The sequence below is a fragment of the Lissotriton vulgaris genome, chromosome 5, assembly GCF_964263255.1.
Source record: "Lissotriton vulgaris chromosome 5, aLisVul1.2, whole genome shotgun sequence".
Lineage (NCBI taxonomy): Eukaryota > Metazoa > Chordata > Amphibia > Caudata > Salamandridae > Lissotriton > Lissotriton vulgaris.
The window spans coordinates 1,324,668,243-1,324,687,841 of record NC_141693.1 but is presented as its reverse complement, the minus strand read 5'-3'; the positions used below and the strand labels follow the sequence as shown (position 1 = coordinate 1,324,687,841).

At 42.7% G+C, this 19,599-nt stretch overlaps 1 protein-coding gene across 1 annotated transcript in view; it reads left to right on the top strand.

Annotated features, from left to right (window-relative positions):
* The window catches only part of TULP1 (TUB like protein 1), a 628,127-nt gene extending 609,348 nt beyond the window's left edge, over window positions 1–18,779 (top strand). Inside the window, exons 13-14 of the mRNA XM_086920352.1 lie at window positions 6,166–6,337; window positions 16,175–18,779. Coding sequence (XP_086776478.1) covers window positions 6,166–6,337; window positions 16,175–16,308 — 306 coding nt within the window. The 3' untranslated portion in view covers window positions 16,309–18,779. The remainder of the gene's footprint in view (window positions 1–6,165; window positions 6,338–16,174) is intronic.
* The last annotated feature ends 820 nt before the right edge of the window (window positions 18,780–19,599 follow it).

The following is a 19,599-nucleotide window of genomic DNA, read 5'->3' as shown; positions in this document are numbered from 1 at the left end:
GTTTGGCCTGCCCGCTCTGCACCATGCTACCCCCGTAGAATTGGTCACCCCATTTCTAACAGGAAGTTTAAGTTATGCTACTAGTAAAGAGTACCAACAAAAATAAACAAGGTTGTAGCCAGAGCATTTTTCATCACAGGCCTGAAGATTAGTGGCAGAAATAAGTAGAATTATTCAAGCAGAAAGATAGAAGGCAGGAAACATCTTCCATGGAGTGCCTTATGAAAAAGAAAAAAAGAGTTTCCAGAAAGCAAGCACTCATGGAGGAATGCAAGAAGCCAGATAGGTGGAAAAAAGTCTTTGTTCCACTGGAGGGACAAAGACATGCTGGACAGCCTAAAACAAATAAAGCCAGCACAAATAAAGCAAGCACATGTGAGTTACAAAACACAAAGGCAATGGTAAGCAATGGGCGAATGTATTCCCTGGGAAGTTTTGAGAATGTCGGTAAGAAGGCTTTAGCAACCAGAAAGCTGTGCTGTCTGCTAGGCTGTCTGCTTACAGGGGGTTTCTCTTTTACCTCTTCCCTGTTTTCTTTAAACTTCAAAGCTCGTCTTCAGCTTACACATGAAAACAGCCACCATGTTAGATAAGTGCTGACTGTGACTAACTACCCCTCATGGTTACTGTCATGGACAAACTGATGTCTAGGTAGGTCTCACTGACCCCTGGGTGGCTGGTACCTGCGAGGTGACCTGGAGGATTAGCAGACTCTCCTTCTAATCTATATTGAGTAGAAATCTTAGGTTGAGGTTCAGGTTGATTTCAAGATTACACAAAGAAATAAAATAATAAGTTATTGGAAGTAGATAAAACGGAAAGGATTACGAATTAAGTGTTGTCAGGTGACTTCTCGCACTGGCAGGCCTGTGTGACTACTCACACAAACCTCAGCTGATTTGATGGATAACTTAAAACAGAATTCAAGGCTGTTTGTGGTAGGCAGGGCAAGACTAGCTGCCGTGGATCCAATATTGTGACTAGTCCTTAAGTCCCTTGACCCAAGTTGAACCCTGAACCCTCCATGCCTAGGGTAACCGTACCCCTTTGTGGTGGTGAATGACACGAGGCTCGTACCAGGAAGCCCAACCCCTGAGAATGTGTCCTTGCCCAGCTGACAACTGGTCTTCCCGCTCACCCAAAATCTCCTTCTCATGCAGGATTTGATTAGTTACACTTAAGGTACTTTGAGATTTCTCAGAAAATAATCAACAAATGGAATGGAATGGAATGGAATGAGATTTTTAAAGCGCATGGCTGCCCAAGAGCGTCCCAGCGCTGACAGAAAATCCAAGTGGTCAGGTCAGGCGGAAGCATGAAGAAGGTCAAGGGAACAGCCACGTCTTCAAGGATTTGCGAAAGGACAGGAGGTTAGGTTGGGCACGAAGGTCCAGTGGGAGAGCATTCCACATCTTGGACGCCTGGTAGGAAAACCGCCGGCCTCCGGAGCGTGTTTTCTTAATCCTAGGTATTTGAGTGAGGTGGACATTAGAGGATCGGAGGGTTCTGTTTGTGATATAAGGCGTCACAATATCTTTTAAGAACAGGCGGGGCGAAGACTTACCACTTACCACTTTCGGCAGAGATGATGGATGCTGTTTCACAGACACAAGAGAGGTGATCAGGACATCATTTCACCTATACTTGCATGTTTCACTATACTAATTCAACACTAATCCTCTATGGGTCCCGGAGTAGTGTGCTACTCGTCGAAAAAGCGATTTGACGCCTCGTCAGGGGTAGTAAGCACTATATAAATGCAATTACAATACAATACAATACAATTATGCAATGACGCTTAATGGCGTAATTTGGGCAAATTTGCTGTACATACATAACGTGAACTTCCCAAAATTAGGTTTAGGCTTACTCACTATGCCAGGGCAAGACTGGAAGCCAAAATCGGCACTGGCAACATTATTCAAACCAGCCCACACTGCAAGAGACTGCTACTAGAATGGGGCAGTGGGGACATGTTTCAGTCCTGGCAACCTTTCCTGCTCTGTAAACAGCCCCATGGCCTGCAGCCCTCTGGGAAAATGCCCGAGAAGCAGAATTACCTGTCCTGTCCTGCCAGGGATACTGTTGTTTGTAAAAGATAGCCCAAACTTCCTTAATTTATTTCAATCTCAAGAGTAGTCATGGGGTGTATCTTGGACCGTATTAACTGTGGGGTGTGTGCTGTGCTTGTGAATTCCCAGCAGTCACTGTGGTGTACCCAACTGAAGAACATGATTGATGGATATAAGGTGTATTGGGTTGTGTAGAGGTGTCAGAGGGAGAAAAATCAGCATTTGAAAAGTAAACATTCTTGAAGCCCTTCATGTTTATCCGATCATTGAGACATCTGTGTGTTAGACGAAAAGGGAAAGGGAAATATGCCACTGACACTTCTCCCCTGCACGTGCCAGACACCAATACCTATAGGATTACTCAGGAGTCCTAGTGCTAGTTGCTGGTACAAGTGTGTAACTCAGGTCTCAGGTTCCAATACCAGTACGATGACTTGGTTGGTTAATGCACCTGTTTTACACGTGTGTGAGTGTAGCTGCAAGGTTACTTTGATTTTATGTTGGGTAGACAAAGTGGGATTTCAGGGTACAGTGAAGCCCTTTAATCCCTTTAAATAGATTATTTTTTCTGTCAGGAGTTTCTGATGCTTACGGTATTGCACTTGTGTGTGCGTGTGTGTGAGGGCGTGGAGGGAAGACGGGCTCAATTCAAACTACGTCATAGAAAACAGAATGTGACAAGGCAGTGGGGAACTAGCATAGGGTGACCAGGCGTCCCCGTTTTGCCAGGACGGTCCCAGTTTTTAACCAGCTGTCCCAGCAAATTTCAAGAAATATAGCTCATGTCCCTGTTTTTAAAGAGGGCCGACTGAAAACGGTGGGAGGTGTTTTTTATGTTTTACAAAGCAGGGATGGTTATCAGTTGTTTCAAGAAAGCAATTTAATTAACAGGCAAGCTACTGGGTTTAAAATTTGCATTTTATGTATGTTCTTACTGCCTGTTCTGTAATTCCCTGCTGAGGAGCGATCTCATCGCCTGAAGTAAAATTGTAGTCCTTCTTCTACTTTTGTGAAATGTCCCGGTTTTTGGCTTTAAAATTCTGGTCACCCTAAACTAGCATCATATTGAAACATTACAAAGAACCCCACTCTCATGGGGACAAGAAACCATGCCTCGGGTGATGCAGCATCCAGGTGAACTGTAACATAGACACACCAGAGAAAGCATTTATTAGGGGGTGTAACCCCAACAAACAATCCACCTGAAGATATGCATCTGCAAGTCGAGGCTGGGGTTCGGCAAGACAAGTATTATTCATATGAGACGCAGGCTGGTCTCATCATTATTATTTGAACATGTCAGACCCACAGCGAAGAAACTGATCACCATCTAACATTCTGTAACCTCTAATTGTGGAGGGTTGTGGCCGATGGGGGAGGGTAACAGCTTGGAAATAGATGACACCCTCGTAGACATTCAGGAAGGGATTAAGAAATACTTCAGGTGGTTTGCCCTGTAAAAAAAAAGCAACAGTGATCAATATAATAATAAAAGAAGCATTGGGAAAGCCAATTGGTCACACCTTTAAAGGGTGAGTGCCAACCTATTGGCAATGTGTTTGTGTTCTTACTTAACTGATCTAGAATGGACATCGACCAAGTTGAAACTGTAAAGCAGAAAAGCCAAAATGGCCAATGGTGGGTCACGTAGTTGACATCTTTGAATGGTTTGTAACTATTCCAAGTTGGTAGCCATGTGTGTTCACGCCTGCGCCTGCAACATATGCAAACACACAGCAAGCATCTAGGAATATGTTTTATTCATTCCAAACAAGGCAATGTGAGCGCGCCTCTGTAACGACCCATTTACTCACATTAATCATAACGCGGTAGTGGCCATTTTGCCGGCCAGCTATTCTAGAACATAAACTTAAAATAGGCAAATAAAGTGCAAGGAAGTGCAGAACCTAAAGCCACGGTATCACTGAACACTGCTGGGCCCTTTACAAAATACATTTAGAAAATATATAGCACAGGGTAGTAAATGGTGGGGAAAGCTATGAATGCACATGAGTAAACAGAACGTGGGAACCATTGGGGGATTATGTGAAACTACTTTTAAAATGTTAACTTCCACGAAATGCTGTGGGCTGTACCAATTCTGATGGTCGGACAACCATTTTTAGCTAATGCCGGCTGGAAAACAGAAGCCAATGGCTCAAAGGGGCTGTCCAAAAGCCCCCTTCTGTGTATAAATCCCTGTGTAAATCTGTGTATATTGTTTATTGTTGCATTGTGTGTTGTGTGATAACAATAGCTCTCACAAGACAAAGGGAGACCTAAAAAGGAGATGATAAATGTCTTGTTTTTTCCAAATAGAATCAAACTTGTATACAAATAACAAAACAGTTACCGCACAAAAAATATAAATGTCCAACCAGAGGTGTTTTTATAAAAATAAATAAATCTTTCATACTCTAATAGATCAGTTGAGCACATACAGTTTAGCCCAGTCGCTGTTCGGAGGAGCTACTCCTCTAAACAGCTTTTACAGGTCCCAGGACTCGGTCTTACAATGTTTAACCTCTTCGCTGCTGATGACGAGCTCAGCTCGTCATCAGCCACGGTGGTCGTGTGCTGATGACGAGCTGAGCTCGTCATCTAACGCGGCTTTTTGAAATTTGCCGGGAAAAGCCGCCGCAGCGATGCGGTTAACATCTACATGACTCCTTTGGCTACTTTGGGCGAGTCCTTTGTGGCCAAGCTACTCTTCCCATTTAGGAAAGATGAGTCATTGGATCTCCCATCAGACCCAGCCTTTCTGCAGTCTTTCAGTGGATGGCTTTTAACCAACTCAAATGCAACCGTGACAAGACTGATAGTCTCTGCTTTGGTCACAATTTCTCCCTGGACTTACAAACTCACTGGCCAGATGTGGCTCCTCCACCTAATGCCCAAGTTGATGTAGTAAAGAACTTGGGCGTCAAAACTGACACACATCTGACCCTTCAAACCCAAATCGACACAGTTGTTGGCACTTGTTTTGATTTGATGCACATGGCCTAGAATTCCTACAATTTCTTGCCCTACCAGATAGGACTACCATTCCCCTCACCCTGGTAGTGTCCAGATTAGATTATGCCGATGTTCTTTATATAGGACTCCACAATATCTGCTGCAGGAATTGCAGACTGTCCAGAATTCATCAGCTGGTCTGGTACTTTATCAACTGAGGTGAGCTTCGATGATGACCCATTTGAATAACCTACACTGGTTACTGGTCAAAAAAGGATCATGTTAATAAACTTTGACACTCAAGCACTGGGCTCTCCACGAGTCTGGTCCTGAATACTTGTCCTCTAGGAATCAATTTTACTCCTCCCGTAGAACTTTGCGGTCATCTTCTGGCCATTTTGCCAAAGTTCCTAGGGTAAAGTAAGTAAAAAGGGGAGGCAGATCATTTTGCCTACTGGGCCCACATGCTTGGAATAGCTTGCCAGACGATGTACGTCAAGTAGTTAATGAATGTACTTTTGAAAAACAGCTGAAAACCTGGCTTTTTATTTTTTAAATACATCTCCACTTCTCTCTCTTTTACTTATCCACTTGCGCCAGAACACTCCTGGGAGTAGCCGTACGCTTTATAAATGTCGCTATTCATTCATTCATACATTCTGTAATATGACATAGCAAATGCATTGGCTGCAGCGTTTCCATCACGTGGGACAGTTTTATCCATTAGGGCAACGGAGTCAGCTTTGTATGTACCTAGACCTGCCCAAGCCTTCGGGGATCACTAATGTATTTACTACCATGAAAGTGAAAAGGTTTGCAAAGTATTAATGTGTGGCAAGCACAACACTCCAACAGTGATGCGCACAGATATACAGAGCAATACATACCTACATATACAAATCAAACCACATTGACACTCACACACACCGCCTTTTCCTTATACACACATCTCTTTCAAACACAAACTCACACTCCACACACCACGTTACCTCCTCTGCACACATACACTCTCCCTCACATACACACTACACCATTCTCTCCCCCACATGCACATTCTCAGCATCACTCTCCACCCACGCACACACACATGTTAGCATATTCAAATTTGGGTGACTCTCTGCATTCTTCTTGCTCCCAGGACAGTGACGGGCTGCTTGTTAGGTGGCAGAACAAGAATATGGATAATATGATTGAACTTCACAACAAGTCTCCGGTGTGGAACGATGACACCCAGTCCTACGTCTTGAATTTCCATGGTAGAGTCACTCATGCATCCGTCAAGAACTTCCAGATTGTTCACAGCAATGACCGTAAGTGACCAGGAACACCTGAATTGCACCCTACAATTACTGTACATCACCACCACTTTCTAAAGCATATATAGACATTGAAAATACAATGCAAATTGCAAAATATCAATTTCAAATTTTTGACTCCACAGTAATGCTGTATGTCATAGAGGTCTTTTATTCCACAAAGTCCACTCCTTGCGCCAACGCGTTTCGCCTAGGTTCAAGACACCTACGGCTTCATTAAGGGTGGAAATAATGCAAAGAACTTATATTTGTAATCATTTCTTACAAGTGGTTTCTTAAGACCAACCACCAATTTAACATGCAGACCGTGTCAGGACTGTAAACAACCTAAGTGTAATGTAACCATACATGCTTCTGTTCAAAACATTATTTTAGTGTGGATAATACAGTTAAAATCAGGGTTTAACAATATTATTTTAAATACTGCAACATGTGTAATTTATGGTGTCTAATAGTATTTAATAGACCCATGATGTACCGTAATACATATATATTTTTTTATACAACCCAAGTGCACGTGAGAAAAGACAAATGCATCAAAATGATGCCAGTACCTTCACAATGTCAGGATAAGCCCTAAAATCCCAAAAATTGAAAGAAATCTAAAATGTTTGTACCCAAATTTTCAAGTGGCATGTAAGTGAAGATCTAGTGTAAAGATATAGAAGGAAGCTGTGTCCTACCTTATCATGTGTCCCCTCCTATGTGGATAATGTTGTCTGTCCGATACCATACAAGTGTTTATGGAGTAGCAGTATATTCCTGCTGCTTACTCCCATACATTAACATTCCTGCCCAAAAATAAGTAATGTCCACATTAGTGGATCCATATAAAATTCTAATGCCACATACAGAGTTAATATATTCTGTATGACAGTTGTCTATAAAGTGGAATTACGGACGCTTACCTCCAATGATAAAGGCTAGGTAAGGAATTCCAAAACTTATTAAGGGTCAGGTATCCGTAGTGGCTTGTATCTCATATGATCCGAAATCGTAATATCCCTGCAAACCCAAATATGAGTAAGTCATTAGCCAATATCCGGTCACAGAGCAGAGGCTGTTAGAATCTACCCGTATTTGTCAACAAGTACTCTGTCTGATTCTTACCGTGTTCGGTTACGGCTGCTGCTCGATCCGTGCGTCCTGCCCGTGTACAGGCAAGCGTGCACGGCTTCCGTGTATGCGCCGCAATAAGAGTGTACGTGGAAGTAAAAAGAGGACAAGTATCTTGTTTCAGAGCATGTCCGCCATGATGGAGTTCCACAAACCGCATGGAAAATGCGTGTTCGTGGATATCGATAAAGGACCGCGTTGTAGTGTACGCGAGCGGTCGCCATTATAGAATGGAACCAAGTAATATTCACACACAGGTCCACACAGGTCGTGTGCTTGAAAAGAAACCCTCTGAGTAAAAACGGGTCATGAGAGTCAAGTGTTTAAATTAGTCCATGTAATAATATTAATTACTAAGAGATGTAATGGAGCCACTATTGGTGGAAAGCTACACCCTTGCCATATATTGCACCCATAGTATTCATCATCGACCAAGCATTTCGAGATCTATAAAACGTACCCTTTTATATCATTTAAGCAAGAGAATCTGTAAGAGTTAAAACCCAATGGCTATTACAGACATGTAAGTTGTTCAACTTAGGTAACCTGATTCTACTTAATGATCTAGGTTAAGTTGGACAAACTTGTGAGCAATGATGAGTATTATTAAATAGGAGGCTTGAGACATGCGGTATCCAAATAACTTCTGGACGCATTTGGGTTGTACAAAATACTGTAACAGAGTGCTGTTACATATTACCTCAAAGTATATCTAAATTCAATAAATCAATTAAATATCAAGTACATCATATATTTATACAGAGAGTCATTACATAGTCAGATAAGGTATATTTCTTCCTTGAGAGAGAGTGACCATAGATTGTGCATCATGCCCCACTTAAGATCCACTGTCAGCCATACTATGATTCTATATCAATCATATTTCAATCTCCCAGAAAATACTGTAGCTCATGATCAAAATGTATGCCGTTATCCACGGCTTTTAAGCGCATAATCCATTTGGCTTCACATCTGCGTAATAACAGTTCCCTATTCCCACCCCGTGGGTTAGGTTTGATTTGATCAATCCCAAAATATACAAAGCTTTTACTCTCATTTTGTGCTGGACAGTTATTAATGTGTTCCGCCGTAGGGTATCTTGGAACAATATCTTTGTGCCAAATGGGAGATGAGAATTTACTAAGTGAGTACCGCTGACTCAGTTCAGTGTTCCACATCAATAAAACTGAAAATGCACATCGATCCCCATGGAGTCTCATGAGGGTCATATGCTTGCTGAAAACAGCTGTTGTGAGTTCGGGAGAGCTTTGCGTGTTCTGTTATGGCATTTGTTGTTGATGCTGTATGACATCAAGTAGATGGGGACTCGTGGTGCCTTTGATAAGATGGCTGTGAAGCCAGTAAGCAGACAAGGAAAAGAGAACATGGTAAGTCAGCCTGGCGGCTTTGCTGATGAGACTGTGTCAAAGATCTTCAATTTTCGTGGTTGTTTCTCAATCTGGTAGATTCAAAGAGAATTAGCATTTCAGTAGGCGACAACCCTTACAGACCTGCCAACTCCACACAGTAAGAAACGGAAGCTTAGGAGTTTCAAGATACAGAGGTTTGGGGAATGGTGGAACTTTACATTATTGTGATGCACAGGGTCGTGATCTGGTGAAGTGCCTTAAAGAGTGTAGTGATGGATCTGTGTTGGTCAGTATAGCTGTGGAGAAACATTGTTACACTCTGCCCTTGTTGCCATCGTTAGATCTGGAAGGAAAAAGAAGCCTAGACTGGTGACTTGGTCTTTGCCACATTCGGTGGAAAGCCGAAAAGAAAGAAATTGTCTACGGAGCATTTTTACAGAGCAGCGCTACAACAGAGGTGACCTACCAGATAGTGGTGAAGCTCTAGTCTAAACGTATCACACAGTTAATGCTGGGGGGAAGGAGGGGAGGCAGTTAGTCTGTTGTTTGGTACAGATGGCATTGGTCTAGATGTGAGACCCACGAAGATCCCAGTCTTGTTTGGGTTCAATTAGCCTTCATCTTGGTCTTAATTGCTTTTACTCTTAAACATTTTGATGTTTTTCAAATTCTTTAGCTTTGACACCAAGGAAGCTTTCTTAAGAGACGCAGGGCCTGCACCAAAAGTTCAAAAGGAAGATTTTGAGATAAAATCAAAAGAATTCTTTGGCTGTCGGCCACTTACATTTTTTGCTAAGAAAAGCATGGAAACATTACCACATTTTCGGTAAACAACTATTTTGTGTCTTGATAAAATAGAGAGACAGTGCTTTTACGAAAGCATGCTGAAATCAGATCCATGTTCTTCTCTTCCCAATTCCCCTTTTAGGATTTCAAATACATGTGAGTTTGAGTGCACGTTTGCTTACTTGTTCCTATGTACTTACTTTGTGCTGTGGTTGCATGTCTTGCCCATGCGTGTTTGCCCATGTGTGTCTATGGGTGTGTGGAACCTATCTGCTTCTGTGTGTCTGTGCTCTTATTTATGTGCCTTTATAGTTCTGTTTCTCTGTGTGAATGCATTTGTAAAGGTGTACGTGCATACATGTGTGAACTGATTTTTCCATTTGGGTGTGTGTGTGTATGTGCTGTGTATCACTGTACATACATGCCTGCCTGGATGTCTCTGTATGGATGCATACGTTTTTCTGTAGATATCTATGTCTAAGCGTTTGTGTGAGTGTGTGTGTGTGTGTGCATGTATAACCCACGCCGTGGACACTGGCTCGGGTCTCATAGCGTGAGTTAACCTTGCCAGAACCAGACAAACACTATCTTTGTGAGGATTGGTGCGTCAGGAGGAATGGTCGCTGTACTGTGGTAAGGTACTTTGGAGCAAGTGTATCAAAAACGAAAAGTGCTGTTATATTTGCCTCTTGTCAGCTATATACCGTACTATCAAAGCGTGCATGGAGTTAGAATAGTAAATACAAACTTCATTACGGTCAATGGCCGGTCCACATAATGATAGGTATGTTATGTTGTATGTGTGTGTGTGTGTGTGGGGGGGGGGTGACTCGGTGTGTCTGAGGTTCTTATTTATGTCTTATGTCTGTGTCTTTGTATTTCTGTTTCACTGTGTGAATGCATCTGTAGAGGTGTGTGTTTGAATTGATTGATTTTTCTGTTTGGGTGTGTATACATACATGGTGTGTGTCAGTGTACATACTTGACTGCAGGGCTCTTTCTTTATAGATGCATATGTGTCTGTGTATTTATCTATGTCTAAGCCTTTGTGTGAGTCACTGTGTGTGTCTGTGTTCATATGTTATCTGTGCGGGTGGTGTGAGTCACTGTGTGTATGTGGCGGCAATTCATGTTTTGTATGTGGCGGTGCTTGTGTGTGTGTGAATGTTTTGCGTATTGATTCCTGCATGCTTGGATGTGTGTGTCTGTGTGTGGGTTTGAGGATCCATGTGCTGCTGTGTAGTTTTAAGTTCTGCATGATTGTGAGTTCTTGTATGTTTCTGTGTGTGTATATCTGTCTGATACGTTTTATGTTTGTGAAGGCGTGTGTGTGTTCTGTGTTTGTGTGTCTATGGGCATTTCTTTGAGTTCATTCACATACATGTCTGTGTGCTTGTGTCTACATGGATTAATATTTGTATCTATGTGCTTGTCTCTTTTTTTAATTTGCATGTGTCTCTATGTCAGATTGTGTGTGCATTGGTGTACTGTGCATCTTAGGGGTTCTATGTGATTGTTTTTTCAGTACGTATTTGTGGGTCCCTGTATATAGTTTATGCTCTGTTCAGTGTATGGTAAAATTTGATGGCACGTATGTTTGTGTGTGTGTGATGTATGTATACTTGGTGTATACAAATGCATGTGGTATACATGTATATGGTGTGTATTTGTCAGCTTTGTTTGGGTATTTCTATGCCAAATAGTGTGTGTGTGTCTTTGGGTCTTTTCTGTGTTTTTGAGGGCTTGTGTAAATATACATCTGTGAAATGGTGTCCACATGAATGAATATTTTTACCTATATGTGTTTAGGTAAGTAATTGATCCATTTGTGTGAGAGTGTGTGTGCATTTTGATGTTGTGTGTTATTTTTTTATCTTGATTTGGTTTATGTGTATGGGGTTTGTTCTCTGGTTAGTATATAGTGTATAGTGAGAGTTAAGGATATATATTTGTGTGTATGTGGTGTATTTATATATGGCAAATGTATGTGTGGCGAATATGTATATGGTGTGAATGTTTGTGTGTGTGTGTTTTGGGTATTTCTCTGCAGTAGAAAGCAGTATGTGTCCTTGGGCTTTTTCTCTGCTTATCTAGGTCTGTGTACATAGGTATGTGCTCTTTGATCTACATGAACGCATATTTCATTATTTCTTTATCAAAATTATTCATTTGTGTGTGTTAGAATGTGTGTGCATTACATTAGTGTGCTGTGTATGTTGTACGAATGTAACTCAGGTGTGTGTGTGTATGGTGTGTGTTTGTTCGGCTTTTTAGGTATTTCCGTTCAGTATAGTGTATATGTCTGTGGGCTTTTTGTTTGTGTGTGTGTATACATATATCTATGTGTGCTTGTATCTACATGGATGCATATGTGTCTGCATCTTTATGCATGTTATTCATTCATATGTGTGTGTGTGTGTGTGTGTGTGTGTGTGTGTGTGTGTGTGTGTGTGTACATCGATGTGGTGTGTGCGTTAGGGTTTGCATGTAGTTGTGTTTAACTGGGCATATTTGTAAGTCCCTGTCTTTGTGTTTTATGTATGTGGTTTATGCTCTGTTCAGTGCATGGTGAGAGTTGAGGATGAGTGTGTTAGTGTGTGTGATGTATGTATATATGATGTGTGTATGCGTTTGTGGTGTATTTGTATAGGTGTGTGTTTTGTTCGTCGTTTGGGTATTTCTATGCAGTATAAGATAGTGTGTGTGAGACCTTCTGACAGTCTGGGAACATTTACTGTTTGCCTGGAAATGTGTATATGTATGTTTGTGTATTTGTCTCTACATGGATGCATACTTTGCTTTACGTGTTTATCTAAGATATTACTTTGTGTTAGAGTTTGTATTATGTGGTTGTGCTTGTGTCTGTGTGTTTTTGTAGATCCCTATCTGTGCATATCATGTATGTACTTTATACTCTGCTCTGTGTATGGTGAGAGTTGGGGATGGGTATGTTTGTGTTTATGTGTGTGGTGTGTGTACATACGGTGCATGTAGGGATGTGTGGAGTAAGTGTATGTGTGGTTTTTCTGCAGTATAGCGTTGGTTTGTGTGTATGTGCCTTTGTTTATCTGGGTTTGTGTCCATATATGTATGTGCACTTGTGTCTACATGGATGCACATTTGTGTCAACCCATGTATCTAAGTTATTCGTTGCTTATGTGTAACCGTATGTGTGCATTAGTGTGCTGTGTGTGTCAGGGTCGGTATGTAGTTGTTTTTTTCTGTGCGTATTTGTAGGTCCCTGCCTGTGTCTGTATGTGGTGTATGGTGTGGTCTGTATATGGCGAGAGTGGAGTATGGGTGTGTTTGGGAGTGTAGTGTATGTATATATTGTGGATGTGTATATTGTGTGTGTATTTGTGTGCTCGTCTTTTGGGTAGGTATGTCCAGCATGGGGTCCGTGGGTGAATGTCGTGCCTGGGTGTGTTTGGAAAGTGAAAGCCAGCTTGTGCCCCACCTCCTCATTTTTCTTTCGGTGCCTTCCGAGCTGGCATTAGGCCAGGGAAGGGCAGGTGGGAGAGACATCTGGTTCTCGTAGAGCAGGGCAGGTGCATGGCTGTCACCTGGGGCTGGCCTCACCCTGCTGTGCCTCTCCTATGCTAGTGTCTGCCCCGTGCCTCCCCTCGGGGAGGCCCGACTGACAGACGTGACAGGCATCCTTTCGTAGGAAGGGGATGGGCAGCTCTGAAGCTCTGAAAAGATTCAGGCAGGGCAGCCAGTAAAAGCTCCTCGGTAGAGGCGTTCTCTGCATTCGGTCAAGGTCCCCACCAGGCACCTTCAGTTCAACTCATATCCTCCACTCCCCTGCTTCACTAAAATATCCAAGGCGTCTATCGCCTCTGGACCTTCCTCTCTCTTCCATTCCTCCTAGGCCTTCCATTCTGGGGTAAGCCTCCACGTTGTAACGTAGACTTCACTCTCCGAGCTGTTACTGACGTATTCTCCAGAAATGTCACTCAATAGTATCACTCCCAGTCCATTCACTGCAGATTCTTCCTGGTAGCATTTGTACACACTCAACATGGTAAAACTGACCCCCGACTCTGCACTTTATAGCACCCCGTCTAGATTCTGCATAAACAACAGCCTACATTCCTGTCCATCGTTTTTCGCCCACAAAGCCATTCTGGGCAGGCACCAGCCACCTGCTAAGCAGTTTGGGTTCTGTTCCAACGCAAACAGACCACAGACTGGTTTCAGGCTACTTAGACCTCCACAGTTACACACACCAACTCTGTCTAGAATCACGTAATCTCTGTTCTTCAATATCGCTCCCACGCTCTCTGCTCTATCGTCCACTTCATAGTTTTACACAAAGTTCCCCCGCTTCATTATCTCACTCGAGGTGCCAGATGTACGACGGGATTTTGCGAATTCTCAAAATCATACGGTTTGCAACTCAAAGCTCTCTTTTTATAATTTACTAAACCCATTTTACGAGGCAAAATACTTTTGTTAGCTCGTAAAAATGGATTTAGAAATATTTACCCATTTGCAGTTGGGAAGGGTTATGTTTTGGGCTTCCTCCCAAATTGAGTATGGTTACCTTAAATCTCAATTGTTTGTGGCCATAATTCAGGTCTCAAACCATTGAACAGTTACTGTTTTGCAAATGGGAAGGGGGCCCTCTTTAGACTCCTTTCCCTATGGGTATGGGAATCCGGGTGGCGACTTCCAGAGCACCAGAACAAACTCTCACTGAAGTTTTTCAAATGAGTTGAAAACATTTTTTTTAGAGCTGCGTTTACTTTAAGGAAATTTAGCTGCTTTGAAGAAAACTTGCATTTTGAAAAGTTATTACAGAAATGCTGGTCTGCTGCCCCTTGCAACCCATCACCCCTGTGATTGTACCAAATGTAGGGTGTCGCAAATTGCGACTTGCCTAGTTATTATTCACTAGGTAGGTCTTTCTGCACCCGCCCCCCCCCCTCAATTCATTATTTTGCAAACCGACCTTTTACGACATAGCGCGTTCTCAAATTAGAAGCTGGTTGCAAAGAAAGGTTGAATTTGTGACCACATTTTGTGGCCAGTATCTTTGTAAATCTGGAATTCCGAAGAAGAATTTCACAAGACTGACTCAGTGGTCCTGACCGAGCAACTGGAACCTTATATTCCTAGAAACATTCCTTGTTCCTCAGCTGATATAAGGCTTAAAGTTCAGAGGTTCAGGAATTTGTTAGCCAGAAGACATGTTTTTGAAGTGCAGGCCACATGCCTCTGGCATGGCCTGCCTAAAGTATTGTGTGTTTAAACAATACTTAGTTTTCAGAAAGTAGAAAATTACCTTATGTGTCCCCAAATAGCCATGTGTTCCCTTATGCATTCAACTCACCATCAAGGGGATTTAAGTAATGAATAGGAAAATGGAATAAAAACACATGTTGAGTGTAGGCCGTCTTGGTACACATCTGGCATATAATGGTTCCTGCTTTTCCCTAGTACAGGTCAGGTTCCAAAGATGGTGGTCAGTCATGCAATGGCTTCTCTGTGTAAGCTCAGCTTTATCTATGAGGCTGCCAAACTGTGCTGAGATTAAGTTGAGCCCATTCTAGTACAAACCTGCACCCTAGAGACATCATTGAAAGTGGAGAGGAAGACAGGGCACAACATGTAATACTCGCACCCATCTAACCTCAGGTCCTACCCATCGGCTGCTCCTCCACAATTGCGGAGGAAAGTTGCCCCACTGGCTCAGAGCCAGCAGCAAAAAACATAAAAGGATATTTTATGATCGTTTTATTTTCCAGCAGCTGGCTGAGCCATCATGTGTATAGAGGGGCCGGACCAAGGCAAATGGGGCGAAGTGATGTGCACTGCTAAGTGCGCATGTTGGTTTGGTCGGCCAAACAGACATGCACAGTTAGGCTTCTCCAACCCAGCTGTTCTGCACAGCCAGGTTGGGGAAAAAGCACAGACTCCCTCTGCCTTAGTGGCCCTCTCAGACCAATCTCCGTGCTGCGCTCGTGCTTGGTAATAGCATGAGAGCAGCGCTGGGATTCGATGGGGAGTCTCTGATGTTGTCCCAGGGACTGCTGGGAACAGTAAGCAGAGGACTACCGAGGCACAAGGCAGCTGGCAGCATCAAGTACTTTTTATTTATTTATTATTAACACTCCACGTGCGCTCTTCCCAGCACTCCCACCCCCTATGTTCCCTCTGCGCCGCCTCCACCCATTGCACAACATTTTATTTGTGTCGGCCGCCACTGGTCTAACTATGAGGATACAAGCTTGTCCTTTAGTGACCCCTCTTTCTCTGCACCATAAATGGTTCACTTTATGCTCAACAGTGCCCCTGAGGTGCAGACCTGTCCTAATGACTCCTTCATATAGTCCTGTTGCGCTCACATCCCACAGATCACTGCCCACTCTCCCCTTAAAAGGCTTCTCCCTTTATCACTGCAGGGGCACAGGTGTATGGTGGCAGGTCAGCCGTTTAATTATCCCTTGATTTATCAATTTGCTTGTTAGATACTGATGGTAGAATGTTGCCATGCAATGTAAGTGCTTTCTACCTGCAACCTGTCGGTCTAATACCTTTCCCTTTTATTTTGTAGTTGATTACATCATCATGCAGTTTGGCCGTGTGGCTGACGATGCCTTCACTATGGACTATAGCTATCCCATGTGCGCCGTCCAGGCTTTTGCCATCGCCCTCTCCAGCTTCGATGGGAAGCTGGCCTGCGAGTAGCCAATATGGACCGTCCATTAACCAGCCACCAACTGCAAGTGATGGCACAGAGTGTGACACAGTAGTGAAGAATGACCTTGTGGGCAATAGGACCCTTGGGCAGGAAGCACTCCACTTCCAGCACCACTGAACCTGGCATTGTCTTAGTGATTCCCTTGATATGTACCTGAACTGGCATCCTACTGCCGAAAACTAAGAGAGACCGGGTGGACCATCTGCCTCGGCACACAGAGGACAAGCTAGGCTAGGGTTGGAATATCCATCCACTAATCGCTGGTTAAATGACTGCAGAGATCTGCTCCAGGAGACTATTATTTGGAATACTGGCTGGCAAAAATATTGGGTTGCATCTATTCTTCACTCAGCAGGGATGATGCATGTATAGACACTGTTCTGAATAGTAGGATCTTCATTGAGAGTCAAAACTGTTAGAATATTTCTCTGCTGCACGTGTAGACCCTGGAAATCTTTAAATCCATATTTGTCCATGTAAAATATATGCAGGGTGCTTGTGTCAATATGTTCAAATGAGGTGAAGCACCCTTTAAAGCCTGTCTGAGGCAAGGTTTTTGCAAAATGTAGACTGTAAAAATAGGCAAAGTAGTCCACTTAAAACGTCATTGCACCCTTTGAAATGTAGAAATATCAAATACTGTCTATCATTAGGGGAAACAATGCTTCCTGATAACTTGGATTATGAAGCTGTGGAGAAAAAGGCTGTAGTGCCTTTAATAGTCCAGGGTCTTCCACTAACCATGATGCACCTCATTTGTAGTTGCATCCCTCAGGCAGTTCTTTTTCCGGCTCGTGAGAGAAGGATTTTTAGAACACTTCGAGGTTTTCACACCTCTGTTTTTTTCTGATGTTTTCCTTAGAAATAACATTTTCCTGTTTCACTGGACATCTTCACACATCTACAGAGCAAACCTGTTTTTCTGAAGACTTATTTTTCTATTAAAATGCCTTCACTTTTTGTGAAGGTTGTATCCATTGATTAAAAAGGCAGCCTCAGAACCACACAAAGTCGGTGTGCTTTATTTACAATTTTCCCTTTTGCCAAGAAATGTGAGTTCTGCCTAAAGATGTCCAAAGGACATTAAAAAGGCATCATGCTCATGGAGAAGCTTGAAGGAATGATGGCAAAAGAAGAAAGGAGGAACCAGAGGGCTGAAAAGCCATGCAGCTAGCCACCGACCAGGATGCCTACTTTTCATAAAAACTTTTCCCAAGAGGAAGAGCTGAAGAGAGAAGGAGAAGAGATTACAGAAAGCGCCATTATCATCACCATTCTAGACGTCACTCATATACTAGGTCGAAGATGTTGACGTTGTTAGTCTCAGCACCAACATGTTTGCCTTCGACAGAGAAGAGATTACAGAAAGCGCCCTTATCATCACCATTCTAGACGATACTCATATACTAGGTCGAAGATGTTGACATTGTTAGTCTCAGCACCAACATGTTTGCCTTTGACGGAAGGTTTATCATCAGTGAGTCTTTGCAGGTCAGTGACATTTTCCCTATCACAAATATCAAAACCTACAGACATAGCTTCAACAACAAATCAATCACCTTCAAGTTTGATGTCGAAGAGGCATCAGTGCCTTCATCAACAGTGAAAAAGCACAGGTCATCATCTAGACAATCGATGTCGAGGTCCTCCATGATTTTTTTTCTGCCTTTCCTTCACTATCCATTCATTCAATTTAGTCCTTGCATCCACCAAAAATGGACTCTCCTTCAAGGACCCCCCAAATTTTCTTCTTTTCTATTCATTCATACTCCTAAAAAGAAAATCCGGCTCTCCGAAGAAGACACTTCACATCCACTAGGAGTACCACCTTATATAATTCCATTAGAGACTAATTTCAAACTCTGTTGGTCCCTCTTGATTCACCTCCTCCACAACTATGTACTACCTATAACATTTCCAGAATTGCCACCATCTACACCAGAATCTGGTGTCATGACCGATATCTATGTCATTGCTGGTTGGCAGATCTGTTCCTCATATGACTTCGGCATCACCACCACTAACCTTGTCATCTGGAAGACCTCGTACCCCTGAGAAACGTAGAAGAAGGATGTCAACATCAATATCAAGTGACAGATCATTCTCGTCCAATAAACCAACTACTCCTGCTGCTTCTCCTTCTAGAATCTCACCAGTGGGTGACATTAAAACATTTCATGATGTTTTAGTGAAAATAAACTAGACATCACTCTGGAAGCACCTTAGACGTCCGTCTCAGTTACGTTTGAGACTCTTCAACCATGAGCGTCCCAAAGAGGGTTGCTTCCTTTAGTCTTCCTACTTCTAGAAAATTGCCAAAGATACATTCCTAACACCATCCACTGTAAAAGTGTTCACTCCAAGACTGCAAAAGAAATACCCCCTCAACAGGATCTTAAATCTGAGCATAAGCCAGACCATGTGATTGTCACCTCAGGCAAAAAGTGGCATGCATCAACACCAGCAAAGGATATATATTATAAAGGATAATGTGTTACAGCTGTCCTTGGCTGCTATCACAGGGAAATCTGGGAAGGAAGGAGATAATTCATAGATGACCTTCCAAAACATAGGCAATTTGATTTTAAAGAGATGGTCAACTAAGGGTCCCTGATGTCTTGCCAGGTTATACATGCAACTGTTTATGGGGCACAATTTGCTTCTACAGGCTATGGTCATGGGGTATCATTCCTCCGGTCATCCTGATTAAGATAACCCACCCTTAACTCGGATGCACAACAAAACATTATCAACCTATTCTTATTTGGTAGCAAGCTGTGTAGTCAACACACAGAGGAAGAAATGATTAGAATTAAAAATGAAGCAGAGACCCTGAAAGATGTTGGACTAGAGGAAAGGAAACATGTTTACAATTAATTATGTAAGTCAAAGAATACTAAATATTACCCGCATAGGATTCAATTCCCTCGCTGGCCATATCAACTACAACAGCAAGCAAAGTGGTATTGTTACAGCAAGAAGATATCAAAGCTAAAGTCAACACCTGCAAGACAATCTAAGTTTGAAGGAAGGCAAGAAAGGAATAGGAGGGAAAAACTGACAACCTAGTACCACCCACCTATGTTTGCCACTGCAGTGAGGGGAGTGGTATCTTGTCACTTGGCAGAATTTAGTCTCATAACATCGGACAAGTGGCTGCTAAACATAGTGAGTCCAGATTACACCAAGCGTTAGTGAAAGACAGAAAACGAAAAAAAATAATAAGGGACCACAGGGACTATGACAAAGGCCGTATCTTCACGTTTGCCAGACGCTTT